Source organism: Populus alba, chromosome 7 (genome assembly GCF_005239225.2).
Source record: "Populus alba chromosome 7, ASM523922v2, whole genome shotgun sequence".
Classification (NCBI taxonomy): Eukaryota; Viridiplantae; Streptophyta; class Magnoliopsida; order Malpighiales; family Salicaceae; genus Populus; species Populus alba.
Window position 1 is genome coordinate 7899854 of NC_133290.1, and position 16908 is coordinate 7916761.

Here is a 16908-nt window from a genome sequence, read left to right on the forward strand (position 1 = left end):
TAATTAGTGATGGAAATTTGATTTTGAAAGAATTTGTATCTTTTATTATACATGAGATGCTTAGAAAGCAGGACAACACCAACAATATGTTGGTGCTAGGCAACTAGAAGTTCATTTATTAACTTAATTAAATTATATAACTATAATTTCCTTAAATATCATATATATTTTTGAAAGTTTTGTTTATGAAATGTGAAGAATCTAGTAACCGGGTAGCAAGACTAGTACTCGATTTTAGATGAAGGAATTAATAACCCTATTGTAGGGTTAGTGTCTGATTTGGATGGAGGAACTGGTCACTCATTAGCAAAACCAGTGCTCGATTTTGGCCAGAAGAATTAGTTACCCAGTAGCAGGACTATTACCTAGTTTTGAGTAGAGAAAGTAGTTACTTAGTAGTAGGGTTAGTGCCCGGTTTCGGACGAAGAAATTAGTTTATTAGTGATTAGGGTTCATGCCCGGAAATTTTGGCTAATGGCATCAATTATTGATGACATGAATGTTTGTGATATGGCAAGGTGGTTCATTAGGACCATAGGAATCGATTCAAAATAGTGATTTATGTATATACCATGTTTTTTTTATATGTTTTGAGGGTTAAAAAAAATATTGTATGGATTATTTGTAACTTTTTTTTTTAATTTGATTTCATGTATGTATCAATCCTGTGCATTATAGGATTATATCATATCTTTTAATGTATGAAAATAATATGTAATGTTAAGAATTGTCCATGTATCATTTTGAAGTCTTATTTTGAAAGTAATCTTTATGTTTTGTAATGCTTAATCTTAAATTTTATTATTAGAAGTTTAAATTAGGCAAGAACTTATTTTATATGAGTTTCTATGAATTGAAGTTAGTATGGTTAGATTATATCATTATTGCTATGTATATTTGTAAGATTTAATGTGTATGTTTTGTTTCTAGAATTCAAATATTGGTTTTGTGAAAAGTTGAGAATGGTATAGTCCTTAATGGTTGAACTATGTGATTACGATGGTGTTAATAAGAAATTTAAAGTATATTCAATAACTAGGTATAGATAATATAGGGAAACTTTGATGGATTTTTAGAAGAAAAAAGAATTTGACCTTTTTTTTTAAAAAAAATGTATGATGAAATGTTGATGTGTGATTGATTAAAACAATTGAGGATGTTACTTGTGGATGATACGCACTAGGTACGGAGCCAGGGCTAATCAGACTTCAGTGAAGAGAGGAAATCAAAATATGGATATGGGTAGGGATCGAGAAGATGATCCTTTAATCGATATTGTTTCTTATGTGCCAGTAGAGTCATCACAGTCTAGACAAGGAGAGTCGTCAGGATTTTGGGATGATTATGCGTTATTACAGAGGGGAGTGCTACGATCTAAGATATCAAATAGAAATGAGCATGAGAATCTATCCCCACCTATAGTACTTGCAATAATACCTCTACCCTGCACTTGAGGTCTTGGCCCAGCGGTTGAAGGAACTTATTCCCTTCCTCTACATCCTGAGTTCAAACCTCACCGTACACGCCTGTTACCCCCGCGGTGCCTTACATGCTTACTGGGTTTGCAGGATGTTCAGTGAGCCGTGGAATTAGTCGTGGTGCGCGCAAGCTAGCCCGGACATCCACATAAATCAAAAAATAAAAATAAAAATAATACCTCTACCCTACCCTGATGTTGTAGTTTTTGCATGGATAACAAGAGTAGTGATCAAGAACATGTCTAATGTATTAGCCCATGCAACATAGTAGCTACGACATCCACGAACAATGTGGTTACCTTGGTATGAATTGTAAAGAGTATGAATGAGATGACTTGTGAACTCTTTTTGGGGGAGCCAGATACAAAAATCATGGGTACATGGATCCGAAAGGCGAAGAGTAATATAACTTGGATAAAAGTACTAGAGGATTTATGGACGATTATGGCACCCAGTACTATCAAATGGAGCCGTGGAATTAGTCGTGGTGCGCGCAAGCTAGCCCGGACATCCACATAAATCAAAAAATAAAAATAAAAATAATACCTCTACCCTACCCTGATGTTGTAGTTTTTGCATGGATAACAAGAGTAGTGATCAAGAACATGTCTAATGTATTAGCCCATGCAACATAGTAGCTACGACATCCACGAACAATGTGGTTACCTTGGTATGAATTGTAAAGAGTATGAATGAGATGACTTGTGAACTCTTTTTGGGGGAGCCAGATACAAAAATCATGGGTACATGGATCCGAAAGGCGAAGAGTAATATAACTTGGATAAAAGTACTAGAGGATTTATGGACGATTATGGCACCCAGTACTATCAAATGGAGCTAGAGATGAGTAAAAAAACTCAAAAACTGAATAAATTGAAAAAACCATAGAAAAAATAACCGAAAAAACTTAATTGTGAAAAAAAACCGATTAAAATTTTGAAAAAACTAACCAATTCGGTTCGGTTTTAGTTTTATAAGTCTAAAATCAAAAAAATTGAACTGAACCCAAATAAAAAAAAACCGAGCCAAACTGAGCTAAAACCAAGTCAAACAAAAAAAATCAAGTCAAACAAAAAAAATCGAGCCAAACTGGTTTGAACCGGTTTCCGTTTTTTTTTTTTTAAGTTGATTTGGTTTTTTTTTTTTAAAAAAAACCGAACCAAACAAAAAAAAAATCATTCCTAAATAAATAGAGCATAGTTTTGGTGAGAGACTATACAGTCAAGGAGGCAGGATGTGGGATATGGAGTGATTTTAGAGTGCAATTTGAGTATTACTCTAGATATCATTGTAAGGTGAAGGAGCAGGAATTTTGACCTTGAAGGATGAGGATATGTCAATTTTTTTACTATGAATATTTTTTTTATGTAATCAAATTTAGGATTAACGGGACTGACTCGATTTGTTGATGTGATTCAGTTTTTAGTTTTGGTTAAAGCTTGTTTCTATTTGAGGTTTTTTCTGAACTATGTATCTGTTTAAAGTTAATTTCTTTTACAGTAATTTAGCATGACTTTTTCTTATTGTGGTTGAAACTTAATGAGTTTGAATTGGCTTTGCAAGTTGTTGATGTTGCAGTGCATATTTGATTAAAGTGTTTTTTTTTTTTTCTCCTCTGAGGTTTTGTTTTATGGGGTATCACTTTTTCTTTTTGGTAGGCAGCGGCAAGAAATGGAAGTGAAAGATCCACTAGCTGTCGCAAGAGAAGTTCAGAGGGCTGACAGGGAAAAATTGAGGGATAATCTTTATGAGCAGTTTCTTGAATTGCTTTACTATGTAATAATGTGCTGTTATTCCTGGTTAGTAGTGCCTTCCTTCACACAGGAATGATCTCCTTTTATGCTGCCAATTGAATATTTTTGCTAATGGATATATATATATATATATTGAGTATTTGAATTCTCACTTCCGTGTGTTAGGCTGTTAGCTTGTTGATGCATCCACCTCCATAAGCTGGTTGCCTTTGTGACAGATTTAATTTCACTGTTCATGAGCTATAAATATGCACTTCTTTCTCGCATAGAACGTGAAAGTGCTTGATTTTTAACTAGTTACTTGTTACTTCCATTTGCATGCAGACCCTGATAGGCCAAAGAATGACGAGGCAACTGTTTTGACAGACGTAATTCAAGTGCTGAAGGATCTAACATCCAAAGTGGACAGACTAAAGGTCCAGTGTGCAACACTCTCAGGAGAATCATGTGAGGTGGTTGGCTCTTTGTGTTCGTTCCCTGTGGTCACCATGCTTTATGCTTTCGTGATTGCTCCTGTAGTTGATGCCAAGAAGAAGGAGCTAATGCAGGCTTGATGCAAATATATCTTAAGCAGTTAGTGCAGGAAAAGAATGAGGTCAGAGAAGAAAGGGCATCTTTGAAAGCTGAAATTGAAAATTTAAATGCCCAGTATCGTCAAAAGGCAAGGCCTATGTTCCCATGGGCTGCTGTTGATCCTACTGTTGTAATGCCTCCACCTTATTCACACCCGGTTCCCGTTCCTGTTCCTCCAGGACCGATTCACATTCATCCCTCATTGCAGCCATTTGTCTTCCTCGGAAATCAGAATCCTGGTGCCATTGCCAGTCCTTGTTTCAACATTTATTCTTCTGGTTCCCATTTTCAAGCAAACAGGATTCCAGAAGCAAGTTAGCAGATCATCAAAGAGGAAACAATAAAGAAAGATGTGATGAACTTAAAAAATGCCTGTTCCTCCACAATGGGGCACAAATACTTGGCAAATGGAGACACAAAACTTGACTTGAAAGATTTGTGCAGGATATACCGACTGGAGAAAGTGAAGGCAATTAGTGTCAAAGGGAGGAAAGAAATATTAAAAATGGTAGCTCCTCATGTACGTACTCATCATCTCAAGTTCTTCAAGGCAGCTCCTCTAATAGTACGGGAGATGTCCTAAAACCTAAATACTGAGGTTTCCAGTTTTTTGAGCCTCTTGACACTTTCCAAGTACGGACTGTAACGATGGCGTGTGTTTCGCATGACCCTCATATAATAATGTCCTTAATATGAAGCCTTAGCCTGACAAGCATGAGATCATTTCGAACAGCTTCATTGTGGACGAAGCACATTTTAAGGTTATAGTAGAACCAAGGAGTAACCACCTGGTTGTCTGCGGCAACAGGACACATGGAAGAGGGTGCCCAACTCCGTTCTACTGAGTCAACTTTTCTGGTTCTTGACCAACTCGCATAAAGCTTCAGATTTTTCTGCTAGTTTCTTTTTAGCTGTCTGCTGATCAATACAAGAGCAGTTCATATAGGTGGAGAAAACTCTGTAAATCATCACCGCAAAATGCCTGATACTTTAATCGGTCAACCAGTCTGGTTGTTAACACTCCCTTCTTTTGTAAACTTCCTTTTAAAGCAGCATCAAAGCCAATCACATTTGAAATTAATCAGTCTTGTTGGCTTTTACAATGGCAATGAAAAATGCCTCGGTAAAACACAACTCTAATGGATTGTTGTTAGAATTACTTGAGTATGGCGATATTGTTAAAGCCATTTCCTCTGCAATTTATCATCCAGGCAGTATGTATCTAGGTGCGTGGATTGTTGCAAATCATTTCAAATGGAATGACGACCCCTCCCTTGCCTGCAACAGCACGAGCAACACAAACAATCGTTGCATTGCATATGCTACCCAGCCGTTGTCATTCCATCTAGCGAGGGCAGAATGACATCCCTTGTCCTTGGGATATCGAAGTCCCACGGATCCTGGGCCTTGCCTTTTCATTGGCTCCTGTAGTAACCTGCACTTGGTGAACCTTCTTGCATGACCTATCTTAAGGTTTTAACATTCAAAAGCTCTTCAGTGCTTACTCAAGGAGAGTCCAGAGTGTGAAACAATTACTCTACCTATTCACAGCAAGTTTCCGCCAACTACTAATTCTATGAACAACGAACTTCAGGGATGACGCTATCATAGCCTAATAAATGAGATGACAATATATATTATACTTCACCGAACAACTTAAAACCTTTGGCTATATGGATATCATTATCCCTTCAACGTAATTAATAATCAAGAGCTCAAATCCTGGAAACTCCACTTCGCACGAGGAAGCATAGTGGAAATACTTTAACCATGAGACCATACACCTGCAAGATGTATCGTGCGTAGCTTTATTCAATCTCTGCTAAAAGAGAGTCCTGTTTTAATATCCACCTACACTCTGGGGGGGGGGGGGGGGGGGTCGAAACTGGACTGCTCATCTTGTGTCTCGCAACTACAATTAACATGTGGTAACGTCACGTGCTTAAAAAAGGCACCCCTTCTATCAAACTTTCAATAAGCACTCTCAACTTCAAGCAAGCACTGTTGTTCCAATCAACAGGGACATGCACCAATTACCAAATGAGATGAGTACAAAATCCAAGACAATGGAATCATTGAAAGGAGAACTATCAATAACAGGAGACGAATACACACTAAATTTCAAAGCATCAACCTTTCACTGATACGTTAGTTGCATTACACATTACAATTTGAAGGGCACCAGCAAGGAGATCCCCCACACTCACAAAAGAATGTAAACTAGTATAACGTGCATTGAGCCATCCTCCAAGCTCCAACTCTGTAACCACACCTCTATGTTCATTGCACTGCATCGTTTAATAAACACAAGTTATACAAGGAATTCTACCATTAAAGACTTGAGTTTCAGAAAGCGGTGAGCCTGGTAGGATGGTTATTGGGAAATTGGCGTAGTGTAACCTAGAAGGTCAGCTTCCACAAAAGGAGCTCCACTTCTCTAGCTTCCTCGCTAGTCTCAATCTTTAAAAGTGCAATTCTTATCTATAGTTTTTTTGAATTCCGGTGGCCAGATGGGCCTGACACATTTTGCGAACTCATGCTAGCAGTTCTTAGAAGTCTACGGAATTCTGAAAGGCTTATTCTACCATCCTTGTCAATGTCAGCCTCCTCAAGAAGTGGGTCAACAGAACCTCTCAAGCCTGAGTGCTGCAAGGCAATAAAGAAAAACCAACTTGAGCATCTGTGCTGATATCTATTTTTAAATAGAAAGTTGAAACACAAAAGCTATGCTAGTCACCACAAACCGACCCTTGTCCTTAAGCAAGCACAAAGTGAACTAGGAGCTTCTATATGATCTGGGATTTCCTAGAGGTGAAATGTTAGTCATATACATGAACAAAGAGGCTTCAATGTAGCATGTCAAGCACATGACAGAGATTGAAATACAACAATCAGAAGAAAAGTATGAATACATAAACTAACATCAAGCATTATCTAGGAGCTACCACCAAATAAATTCAGAGCCAAAACTAAATGAAACTACTTCAAAGCTAGAAAGTTCTTATAGGCAAGTATTTGAGTTAATTTTGTAAATGAAACTACAGTGAAAGTTTTCAAAACATGCACAATGGAACCCTTAATGAGCTTAACAAGTTAAGCAAGAACAATCACTTAAAATAAACATGAAGTATAAAAGCCTTAACTCAGCTACCATGTGAATATTTTTATGCATTTCCTTTTTCAGTTTCGCATGAAGAAGAGTTATAACATGGCAGGGTACTCAACGCAAAGAATATCAATACCATTCTAAGTTCTTCTGGAGTTATATATCCATCTCTATCAATATCAAATTTCTCAAAAGCAGCCTGCGACCGCAGCTGCCACTTCTCAGAGTTGTGTTCCTCCAATTGATGGACATGCAAAGCAGCTGCAATGAACTCGGTGAAATCTACAAGTCCATCAGTGTTACTGTCAATCTGCATCAAACATGTAAATAGCTCCATCAAGTTCCAAAACAAGCAAAACTGATGGAACAAAAAAAGATTTTTGGGTGGGCAAGAGAGGGGATTGAAGAGAGAAAAAAGAAAATTGAGTAAAGTGACATGCAATAGAGGAAGGAAGTACAGTTTTTCAATACAACACCAAAGCCACCCCAAAACAAAACAGGTGCTTCATGTATAAGCACCAAAGAAATCTTAAAAAATCTCTAAGGAAACGATTTAAATAAAACAAATAGCTATATTTAATGCGTTGTACTATAAAATAAGAATATCTAAAAACCATTGTGGATCCTTCATTAAAAGCAGAGTCGTATTAATTAACACGAAAAACAAAACTAGATAGGGAGAACATAAGAAACAATGGCCACTAGAAGAAAATGCTCATCATAAGTACTTAAAGAACATTATAACTAGTCCTGGTGGCATGAGATTCTAGCCAGGCAGGGAGCCAGTGGTTACCAAGGTGGAGGAGCATTTCACACTCCTCTCTTAAAAGCCAAAAGTATTTTGTTCATTAAAAGAAAAAAAGTTGGTCACTGAAAAGAAAAATGCAAGTTGTGTTGCTAATTTCATACATCAGAAAACATAGAAATGACAACTATCAGGAAAATAAGAAGGCTTCCATCAACAAATTCAAGGCTCAATTCCATCTTTTTTCTTTGGAGTTCCGTAAATATTCAGAGGAAACAAGATTCATGCTTACCGCTTGAACAATTTCTAAGACAAGTGATTCTTTCAACTTCCAAGGAAGATCTTTAGCAAGGGCCTGCAATGAAACCATCATCATTACAACAAAATACAGAAAACAGATACATGGAAATGCATCTCATAGAGAATGGAATGCACAGAATGAAATATTTTAGGTTTCTTGCAAGAAAAACACATAACAGTTTGATAAAAAGAGACTACCTGTCTCATTTCTTCAAGACTAATAGCACCATTTTTATCCACATCAATGGCATCAAATTGATCCTTAAGATCAGCTAGTTCCTCTTCATCAATCGTGCTTGCCAATGCCTGCAAAATATCAACCATTCATAAAATGAAAGCATCCATCTTTTCCCTTGGAGCAATCCTACCAAAAGAAAGATTGTTTTACCCTTAGAGCAAACTGCTTCAAACGACTGTACTTCACAAATTGTCGCATGTTACTCAGGACAGATATGTCAATAGGGATCTCAGATGCATTTCCTCCTTCTCTGACCCATGGGTGTGCTGGACAAGTTGAAAACCATGAACTTTACTCTTTAAGCAAGAAAAAAAAGGAAAAATTGCTTTAAGAACCAAACAACACGTGCACCCAATTCTAATAGATCATAACAATCAGGCATTTATTTCTTCAATGGAAAACTAATATGACACTTACATAGAGCTTGAGCAGCAGTAAGTCTTGCACGAGGATCCTTCACCAGTAACTTCTGCACAAAATCTTTTGCACTAGTGCTAATGGTTGGCCATGGTTTACGGAGAAAATCAGGCTTGTTTCTTAAAACCTGCATACACTAAATATTAGAATTTCGAAGGATGAAATAATATTTAACAATGCAAAAGAGAAACATATCCATGCATGGTGATTGAATTAAGTGGGAGCCAAAAAGTGGCCTGTATGCAGAAAAAAGGTATAGTTAGAACCAGTGTTTTAAAACCCGGCCCGGCCCGGCGGGTCGACCCGGGACCCGGCCGACCCGGGCCTGTGGCCGGGCCGGGTCTAAGGAAAAAACAGGCTGGGAATTGGCCCGGCCAGACCCGGTCGGCCCGGAGGGTCGACCCGGGACCCGGGACCCGGCCAGACCTGGCTCTATTATTTTTTTATATTCTCCTGCCTGAAACGACGTCGTTTTGGCCTTTACAATTAAAAAGCCAAAACGACAAGAGCAGAGAGACGAATCACGAGTGAATTGCAGAGTAAAGAACTGAGAAGAAGACCTAATTAATTTCAAGAATCTGTCGAGAAGAAGAGCAGATGAGCAAATTATGAAGGAAAGGTTAGCGAGAATATATATATATTCCAAAACAGCTAGATACATTTAGGAATGGTAACTCTCCTTCAAAGCAATGAAAGAAGGCTTCAACTACTTCAAAGGAAAGATGATGACAAGGAGGAGGACCAACAGTATCAAGAGAACGCCACTCTCTCTTTCTATTCCTTGAGTAAGCTCAAAGCATCCAATCCTCTTATTATTATTCTTCTTCTTTTATACCAACCCTTTTTCCAAGAAAGATACACACTATTTCTCCACCATGGCTAGACACCAATATGGGTTCCTGCTAATTTTCTCCATCATCGTCTCCCTCTCCCTCTCCCTCGTCTCTTTTGTTTCTTGTATTCTTGCTGAGTCTAAGAAAGCCAAGGTACTTGATTTGTTCTCACCTTTTTTTTTTTATGTATCTCTACTGTAAGGATTCAATCCAATTCATTGATTTCCTAATTGTTTTGGGGTGTTTAATTTGCAGAAGGAGGATCTCAAATTGAGCAATAAACTGTGTTTAATTTGCAGAGAAAGATACACACTACCTTTTTTTTTTTTTTTAGGTTTTTTTGGGTTGACCCGGGTTTGACCCGGGTCAACCCATCTGACCCGTGACCCGGAGGGTCGACCGGGTCAATGACCGGGTCGGGTTTCAAAACTATGGTTAGAACCCATTAGGAAAAGAATACAGTTGTTTGAAGAACTGTGATGACCAAGCAAAGTGGAGGATGGGATAGTTTGGCAGCTTTATGTTTGGAAAACAAACTGACTATGATTAAAAGTAATTACAGAGAGTTCAAGGAAAAGTAAGTACAGTGTTGTGGAAGGAAGGTTATTGACATGTAAGCAGCAACAAATAACAACAACAACCATGCCTCTATCTCCACTAGTTGGGTTTGGATATATGGATCCTTTTGCGCCATTCCACACAACTATATACCAAATCCATTTCAATATCAAGTATTGACTGTAAGCAACATTAAAAGTGACTATAACAGAAACTAAAGGCTCTACTAAATCCATTGAGTGTCCAATTGCAATGACTTATACCAGAGACAAGCAGGAATCAGAAATGAAAAAAGCCACATCCAAAGTTAAAATTGTATCACACCTCCTTAAATATACCATCCTCAGTCTTATCCCAAAATGGACGCCTCCCACATAGCAAAATGTATGTAATCACACCAATACTCCAGACATCTGATTCAGGTCCAGAATTGCGTTTTAATACTTCAGGTGCAACGTAGTAGGCACTGCCAACAATATCTCGAAACTTCCTGCCTGCAGTTCATTAGATCAAATAATATAAATGATCTATGGGTTTCAAAACAAATGCTAGAAAAAATGCTAACCACAGGTTGGCAAGAGGATATTGCGGTCTCATGAGTACAAGTAAAAATAATAAAGGCTTTTGGATTCAGCCACATTATGAAAATTCTCCATAGAAAGCATGGCAAGTTTTTTTCTTCCTTTAATATATTTGCAAATATCATGCATATAAGCATAAGTCAGATCTCTGCATGATGAAAATACGACTCACCTGGTTTTATGAAGTCTGACAAACCAAAATCTGTGGCTTTAAGAGGCGAGTCCTCCTTGGTTGACTTGAAAAGAAAATTCTACAGGAAAAAAACAAAAGGATCCATTCTCAAGAAGCATGATTCTGCACAAAAGATATACTTGTTATCCATATGATAAAATTGGTAATACCTCAGGCTTCATGTCACGGTGCACCAAGCCATGCAAATGACATTCTGCTGCAACTTTTAGCATCTGTCGCACTACTACTGCTGCATCTTTCTCAGTATAACGACTGTCTTTCCTGATTCAAGAAAATAAAGCAGTGGTAAGGTGAACAGTTTGAAAAATGTTTCAGCTGAAAATGGTCATTTTTAGATATACCGAATGCATTATTTTCACATAAATTTAACCAGGAAAAAAAAAACTTATCACAGAAGAGAAACAAAGATTTATTACTTTGCTAATATCCGATCTAGCAACTCTCCACCTTCACATAATCTGATAAAAGACAATATAAAACATGGACAAGATTAGTAAAAGAAAATAGAGAGCATTGCAAGTGAAGTTTGATAGTTAAAAAAAAAAACTATTCGAGGAGAAAAAATATGATGGACAATAAGCAGAAATGGGAGATGCAATCACAGGAGCAACATAGTAATATGTGAATGGTATTGTCAGACAGATCCCATGAACATGAAACTTACTCCATAACAATATAGACATAAGAATCATCCTCAAATGCGTTATGAAACTGAACTACATTCTCGTGGCCTGTGAGTTCTTGCAATATCCTGACTTCTCGTTTAACATCCTCTACAGCAATAGGAAGAACCATCTAACAGAAAAGCCAAATAATAATTTTACATAAGCAAGAAGTAGTCAACATTTACTGAAAGAAAAACATAAAGGAAGTTTTTTTGTTAAGAGACGAAAATGGTAATATTTATTCCATCTTAAAGCTTTCAAGCTTTTGGTAGTCACATAGTTAGTCTAACCTGAATCACTAATGGCTTAAAACTTCATTTACCCGAACTGAAGAAGAAAACAAAACATTACCGCTCACCTGGTAATTTGAGAGGGAAAAATTAAGATTGAATGGAACAAAGCTACCAAAGAGCACAATTGTAGCTTTCCATTTGAAAGGCATACACAAAACAACATTACGGGCTAGGATATGTAGTAGTAAGAACATTCCTATCTACCTATTTTTGAATAAAAATATACATTTCTGCTTTCTTCGATAGGGAGAGAGAGGGGGAGAGGGAGAGAGAGAGAGAGAGAACAGAACCCTGCCTAGTCTAAAACAAGTGATTCACAATGTAATGCAAATTCTCAGACCTGTACTCTCCAACTAAATTTCACCATCTGAAAGGCCTTTAATTATCATGCTATAATTCTCGATTGCTTAAAAATAAATACTAGCAACAATAAATGCAACAAAGCTCATAGTTAGCAAAATAATGCTATGTAATCACCAAAACCAAACTTGCAATAATTGCATACGGATGCGGATACTCGATCAAGCTTTAGCCCATCAAACCAGTAAGAACCAGGTTAAATGAGTATCACTAGAAAGTGCTTGTCCTAGCACCCAACATGATAACATCCCTAATGTGCAAAAAAGTAATCCAACAAGTCAACGATCATTAAGGAATAGAATTCTCAAACGCAAAAGATTTCTGAAGCACTCTAAAGATAAGAGAAAATGGGGATTTATGAAACAGAAGGGGATGGTTGGGACCTGGTAGACCCTTGATCTTCAAGTATAGAGGAGTCAGTATTCAAAACAGAAATAAACAAAATGAGAACCTATCTATAACAAAAGGCAAAAACCCCTTTAAGGATCTTCTCAGAATCTTCAACTGCACCAATAAAACCAACATAAATATTAACAACAATCACACACAAAAAAAAAAAAAAAAAAAAAACCCTTAATTATTGTCCTCCAAAAACCACAATATAACCCCAGTTCACAAAATAATAAAAGAAACAACAAGCAATACCTTATTTTTGTCAATTCTCTTGACAGCAACTCGATCTCCATTACCCTTATCAGTAGCAACATATGTATAACCAAATTGACCATGACCCAACAATTTGCCAATTGTATATCTGATATCAAAATCTTTATCATAACCAAAATCTGTTCTTTTCCCACAAGGGATCGCCTTGCTACTTTGCTTCTCTTTGACTTTTAGCTTCTTTTGTGCCTCGTTGTTAACATTCTTATTAATCTGATGATGATGGTGCACAACTTCTTGCTTTTTTCTTGTTGCTGCTTTTGTTGTCCTCGTTTGTGGCTTTGTGGGTTCTTTTCTGTTGTGATTAGCCTTGGTATTGTTGTTGCTGTTAGAACCACTAACTTTGATGGTAGAAAAACAAGCACCCATGATTTTGTATTCAATTTTAGTCTAATCAAACAGCAAAGTTTGAGACTTTAATGAGAGATATCATGAGAAATGCGAAAATAAATGGCGGGTTTAGGAAATAAGAGATGAAAATGCGTGACTTTTAAGAAGAAAGGAAAGAGAGGGTAAGATGAAGAAGGGAAGAAAGAGACGACAGGAGAGGGGGCTGTTGATCAAAAGAGACTTTTTATTATTTTTATTATTATTATTTATACTTCCTCAAAATAATAAAAGTGAGAAGGCAAACCTTTTTTTTTTTTTTTCCATTTTTACGGACGGAAATCGTGATGAAGATAATAATAATAATAATAATTTTTTTTTTTTTAGTTTTGTTTTCAAGACGAATATGATGTTTTGTTACGTGGTATCTGTTTTGTTTCCTCATATGGAATAAAATAGACAAATGAGAATGAGGTATAGAAAATATGATATTCGAGTATAGATAAAAATTGTTTATATATATATATATATATATATATATATATAATATATATATTATATATATATATTAAAGGCGTGGGCTTTCCTCATGCCTTTTATATATTAATATTGTTTCATTGTATATATCATGTATAATAAAACTCTAAACTGTTTTGGTTTTTTTATTTTTTTGTTATTTTTGTTATTTATTTTTTATTTTTTATGCCTTTATGGTTTTTTTTTTTCTTCTTTCTATGTGTTTTTTCTTTTAATGAATTTTTTTTTTGTTTAATTTAGTTTGTTAATATGAAAAAAAAAATTATTTTAGTTATCAGACTTTCATGACACGGTTCTCTGGTTCTCTGGTTTGACGGGTTAACCTATTTAGATTTGTTTTTTATTTTTTTTTTTCTTTTTAATCAATTTTTTTTTTTGTTTAGTTTAGTTTGCTAATTGTTTTTTTGTTTAACCCGTTGATTTTTTTTCCTATTTAGTTATCAAACTTTCTTAACGTGAATCCCAGATTTGACAGGTTAACCTGATTTGACGAGTTAACTCAGTTGATTGAGATTTTTTTCTTTTTCCTTATTAGTAACAAGTGTATGTCTTTTGTTTGTTTTTGTTTTTTTTATCTTTTTAATTATTTTTTTCATTTAATTTAGGTTGTTAATGTTCAATTTTTTTCTATTTAGTTATCAAACTTTCATGACACAGATCCCGGGTTTGAAGGTAACCTGGTTTGACGGGTCAGCCCAGTTAATTCTGGGTTAACCAGTCAATTTTTTTTTTGCTATTAAGTTATCAAACTTTCATGACACGAATTCAAGGTTTGACGAGTTAACCTGGTTTAAAGGGTTAACCCAATTAATTCAGATTGTTTTTCTTTTTCTTCATTAGTTTTTTTCTTTCTATTGGTTTTTTTCTTTTTAATTAATTTATTTAATTATCACGCTTTTATAACACGATCTTATAACTAAACCCACATCCAAGGCTATTGGCTCTGGTATTGCAGCTAGACCTACTGGGTCATGCAAGTTTAATGTTATTATTAATATTATAAATATTACTTTTGGATTATATGTTATAGCTAAACCCAAGATTCTTAGATATAATGTTGCAGAAAGACCCAATACTTTTAGATCTTAGCTTTTTCTTGGTATTTTATATATATATAAAATTAACTCGCGGCATCACGCGGGTCATGTAACTTGTCATAACCCAATTTTGGGTTATTCCCCAAAAATAACTTCTTTTCAAAATAAAAATCAAAAAATAAAATAAACACTGGCAATATGGAGAAAGTAGGCCAGAGAATTAAGCTGCAATTTTTTGTACCCCATTATGCCCAAAAAGGGAGAAAACAATGCAAATTCAAAGTCAAATTAAATGATTATTGGACAAATTTGCATAAAAATTAAGTCCAATGACATAATTAAATTTTTAATAGGCCAAATTGATTTAATCATGGGCTAAATTGAATTTTCAATTATGTTTAAGAATTAATTTGGGTCCAATTAGAGGATTTAATTAAGTGCAAGGACTTAATTATACTTTAAATGGGTCAAATTAATTTTATTTTGAGTTTAATTAGTGAAAAATTAAGTCCAAGAACATAATTATATTTTTAATAGGCCAATTTGATTTAATCATGGGCCAAATTGAATTTTTAATTATGTTTAAGAGTTAATTTGGGTCTAATTAAAGGATTTAACTAAGTGCAAGGACTTAATTATACTTTAAATGGGTCAAATTAATTTTATTTGAGGCTTAATTGGTAAAAAAAATTAAGTTTGGGATGCTACTTTAGGCTTAATTGAGAAGATTAGAATTTTAAGAGATCAAATTTAATTTTTACCAAGTTAATTGGTTGAAATTAGGGGCCAAATTGGAAGCAATTGAAAGTTTGATGGTCAATTAGGGGTTCTATTGAAAGAAATTGACAGATGGAGGACTGAAATGAAATTTGGCCAAAAAACTGTTCATTATCTTCTTCACTTTTTTTCTGAAAAAAGCTGGTCCGGTTACCTACTTTGAAGCTGAATTTAGTGTACCTACCAGCCACCAAAGTTGACAAATCTTGCACGCCAATGATCCCCTGTAGTTTCTCTACATCTTCAAGTAAACAAAAAAGTCTGAATAGCAGCGAGACGGCACCGGTGCCGGCCTAAACATGCCAACTCAGGCAACTGTTTCTGCAGTTTTGACAGTGCACCATGCCTACTTTGAGCCAATAGTTGGGATCCTTCTCAACTGAATCAAGGGCTGAAATTTTTCCCCAATGTAGACAAGATTGTCCTCTTCCACCGCCTATAAATAAAGACGAATTTGATGGCCTAAGGGAGGAGAAATTCGGGTCCAAAAATAAGCCAAAAAAGCAGCCCCTTCCCAGTTTCTGCCACTTCCTCTCTGTTTTCTTCTCTTTTCTTTCTCTCTTAGCCGTGCCTTCAGCCACCACCACCACTGTCACCGCCGGCTAGATAACCATCCTCTCCACTGATGCTTCTCCCCTTTCCTCCACAGCGGCAGCAGCTCATCAGCACCACCATTTTCGTTTTCTTCCTTCTCCAGCACTAGCGACAACAACATCAGCGCCAAAATTCACCTCCACAACCGGCTCTACCACCATAATTTCCATCAACCCAGCTCCTCATCAGTGGCAGAGCAGCCACCGTGACTCTCTCCCTCTTCTCCTTCCAACATTTCTCTCACCTCTGCAACTTTTTTTTCTTCCTCCCGTAGCCAACGCCGACCTCCATCGCTGCAACCACCGGCAACACACCGTCATCCTCGACCAAACCACCACCACCACCATGCCAGGTTGTCCGCCCTCTCTCCCCTTCCCCTTCTTTTTCTTCTTCGCTGCCCCTATTCAATGAACAGAGGACATGAATTATAATTCACGTCCTGTTGTTCACGCATGAACAATGGGCGTGAATTATAATTCACGTCCACTATTCATGCAGTGGGCTATACTTTTTTTTTTTTATATAAAATCCAAAAATTTTCAAAACAATCATAAAAAAATTGTGATTTTCTTGTATATCTTTCTATCAATATTGCATAATATTGGGTTGTATATTTATATTGTAAATTACAAATCCGGTATTAAAACACTGTTTTTTTCCAAAATATTTTTTAAAAAATAATTTCAAAACATTTGCAAAATATATATATATATATATATTTGATTGCATACGGCCAAATCCTAAAATTTTTCCAAGCATATTTTTTATAAAAAAACAAAACAAAAATTGCATATTTTTCATTTTTTTTTTAAAAGAAAATCCAAAAATGGATATCGTAACCAGTTTACGATTATCCATTAGGATTTGGCCAACATGTCA

The 16908-nt window shown here is 35.9% G+C and overlaps 1 protein-coding gene and 1 pseudogene across 1 annotated transcript; one reads left to right on the plus strand and one right to left on the minus strand.

Moving 5' to 3' along the window:
• The first annotated feature begins 3517 nt into the window (after positions 1-3517).
• Positions 3518-5004, plus strand: LOC118030560 (uncharacterized; annotated as a pseudogene).
• Positions 5005-5913: 909 nt separating this feature from the next.
• LOC118030541 (calcium-dependent protein kinase 28) lies at positions 5914-13330 on the minus strand. The gene is made up of 12 exons (XM_035034684.2): positions 12740-13330; positions 11441-11571; positions 11193-11234; positions 10926-11037; positions 10756-10834; positions 10327-10496; positions 8612-8738; positions 8345-8460; positions 8155-8262; positions 7949-8011; positions 7048-7221; positions 5914-6451 (listed from the first exon to the last, which is right to left on the minus strand). The coding sequence occupies exons 1-12, from the start codon at positions 13124-13126 to the stop codon at positions 6287-6289; spliced, it is 1674 nt and encodes a 557-aa protein (XP_034890575.1). The 5' UTR covers positions 13127-13330; the 3' UTR covers positions 5914-6286.
• Between the last annotated feature and the right edge of the window lie 3578 nt (positions 13331-16908).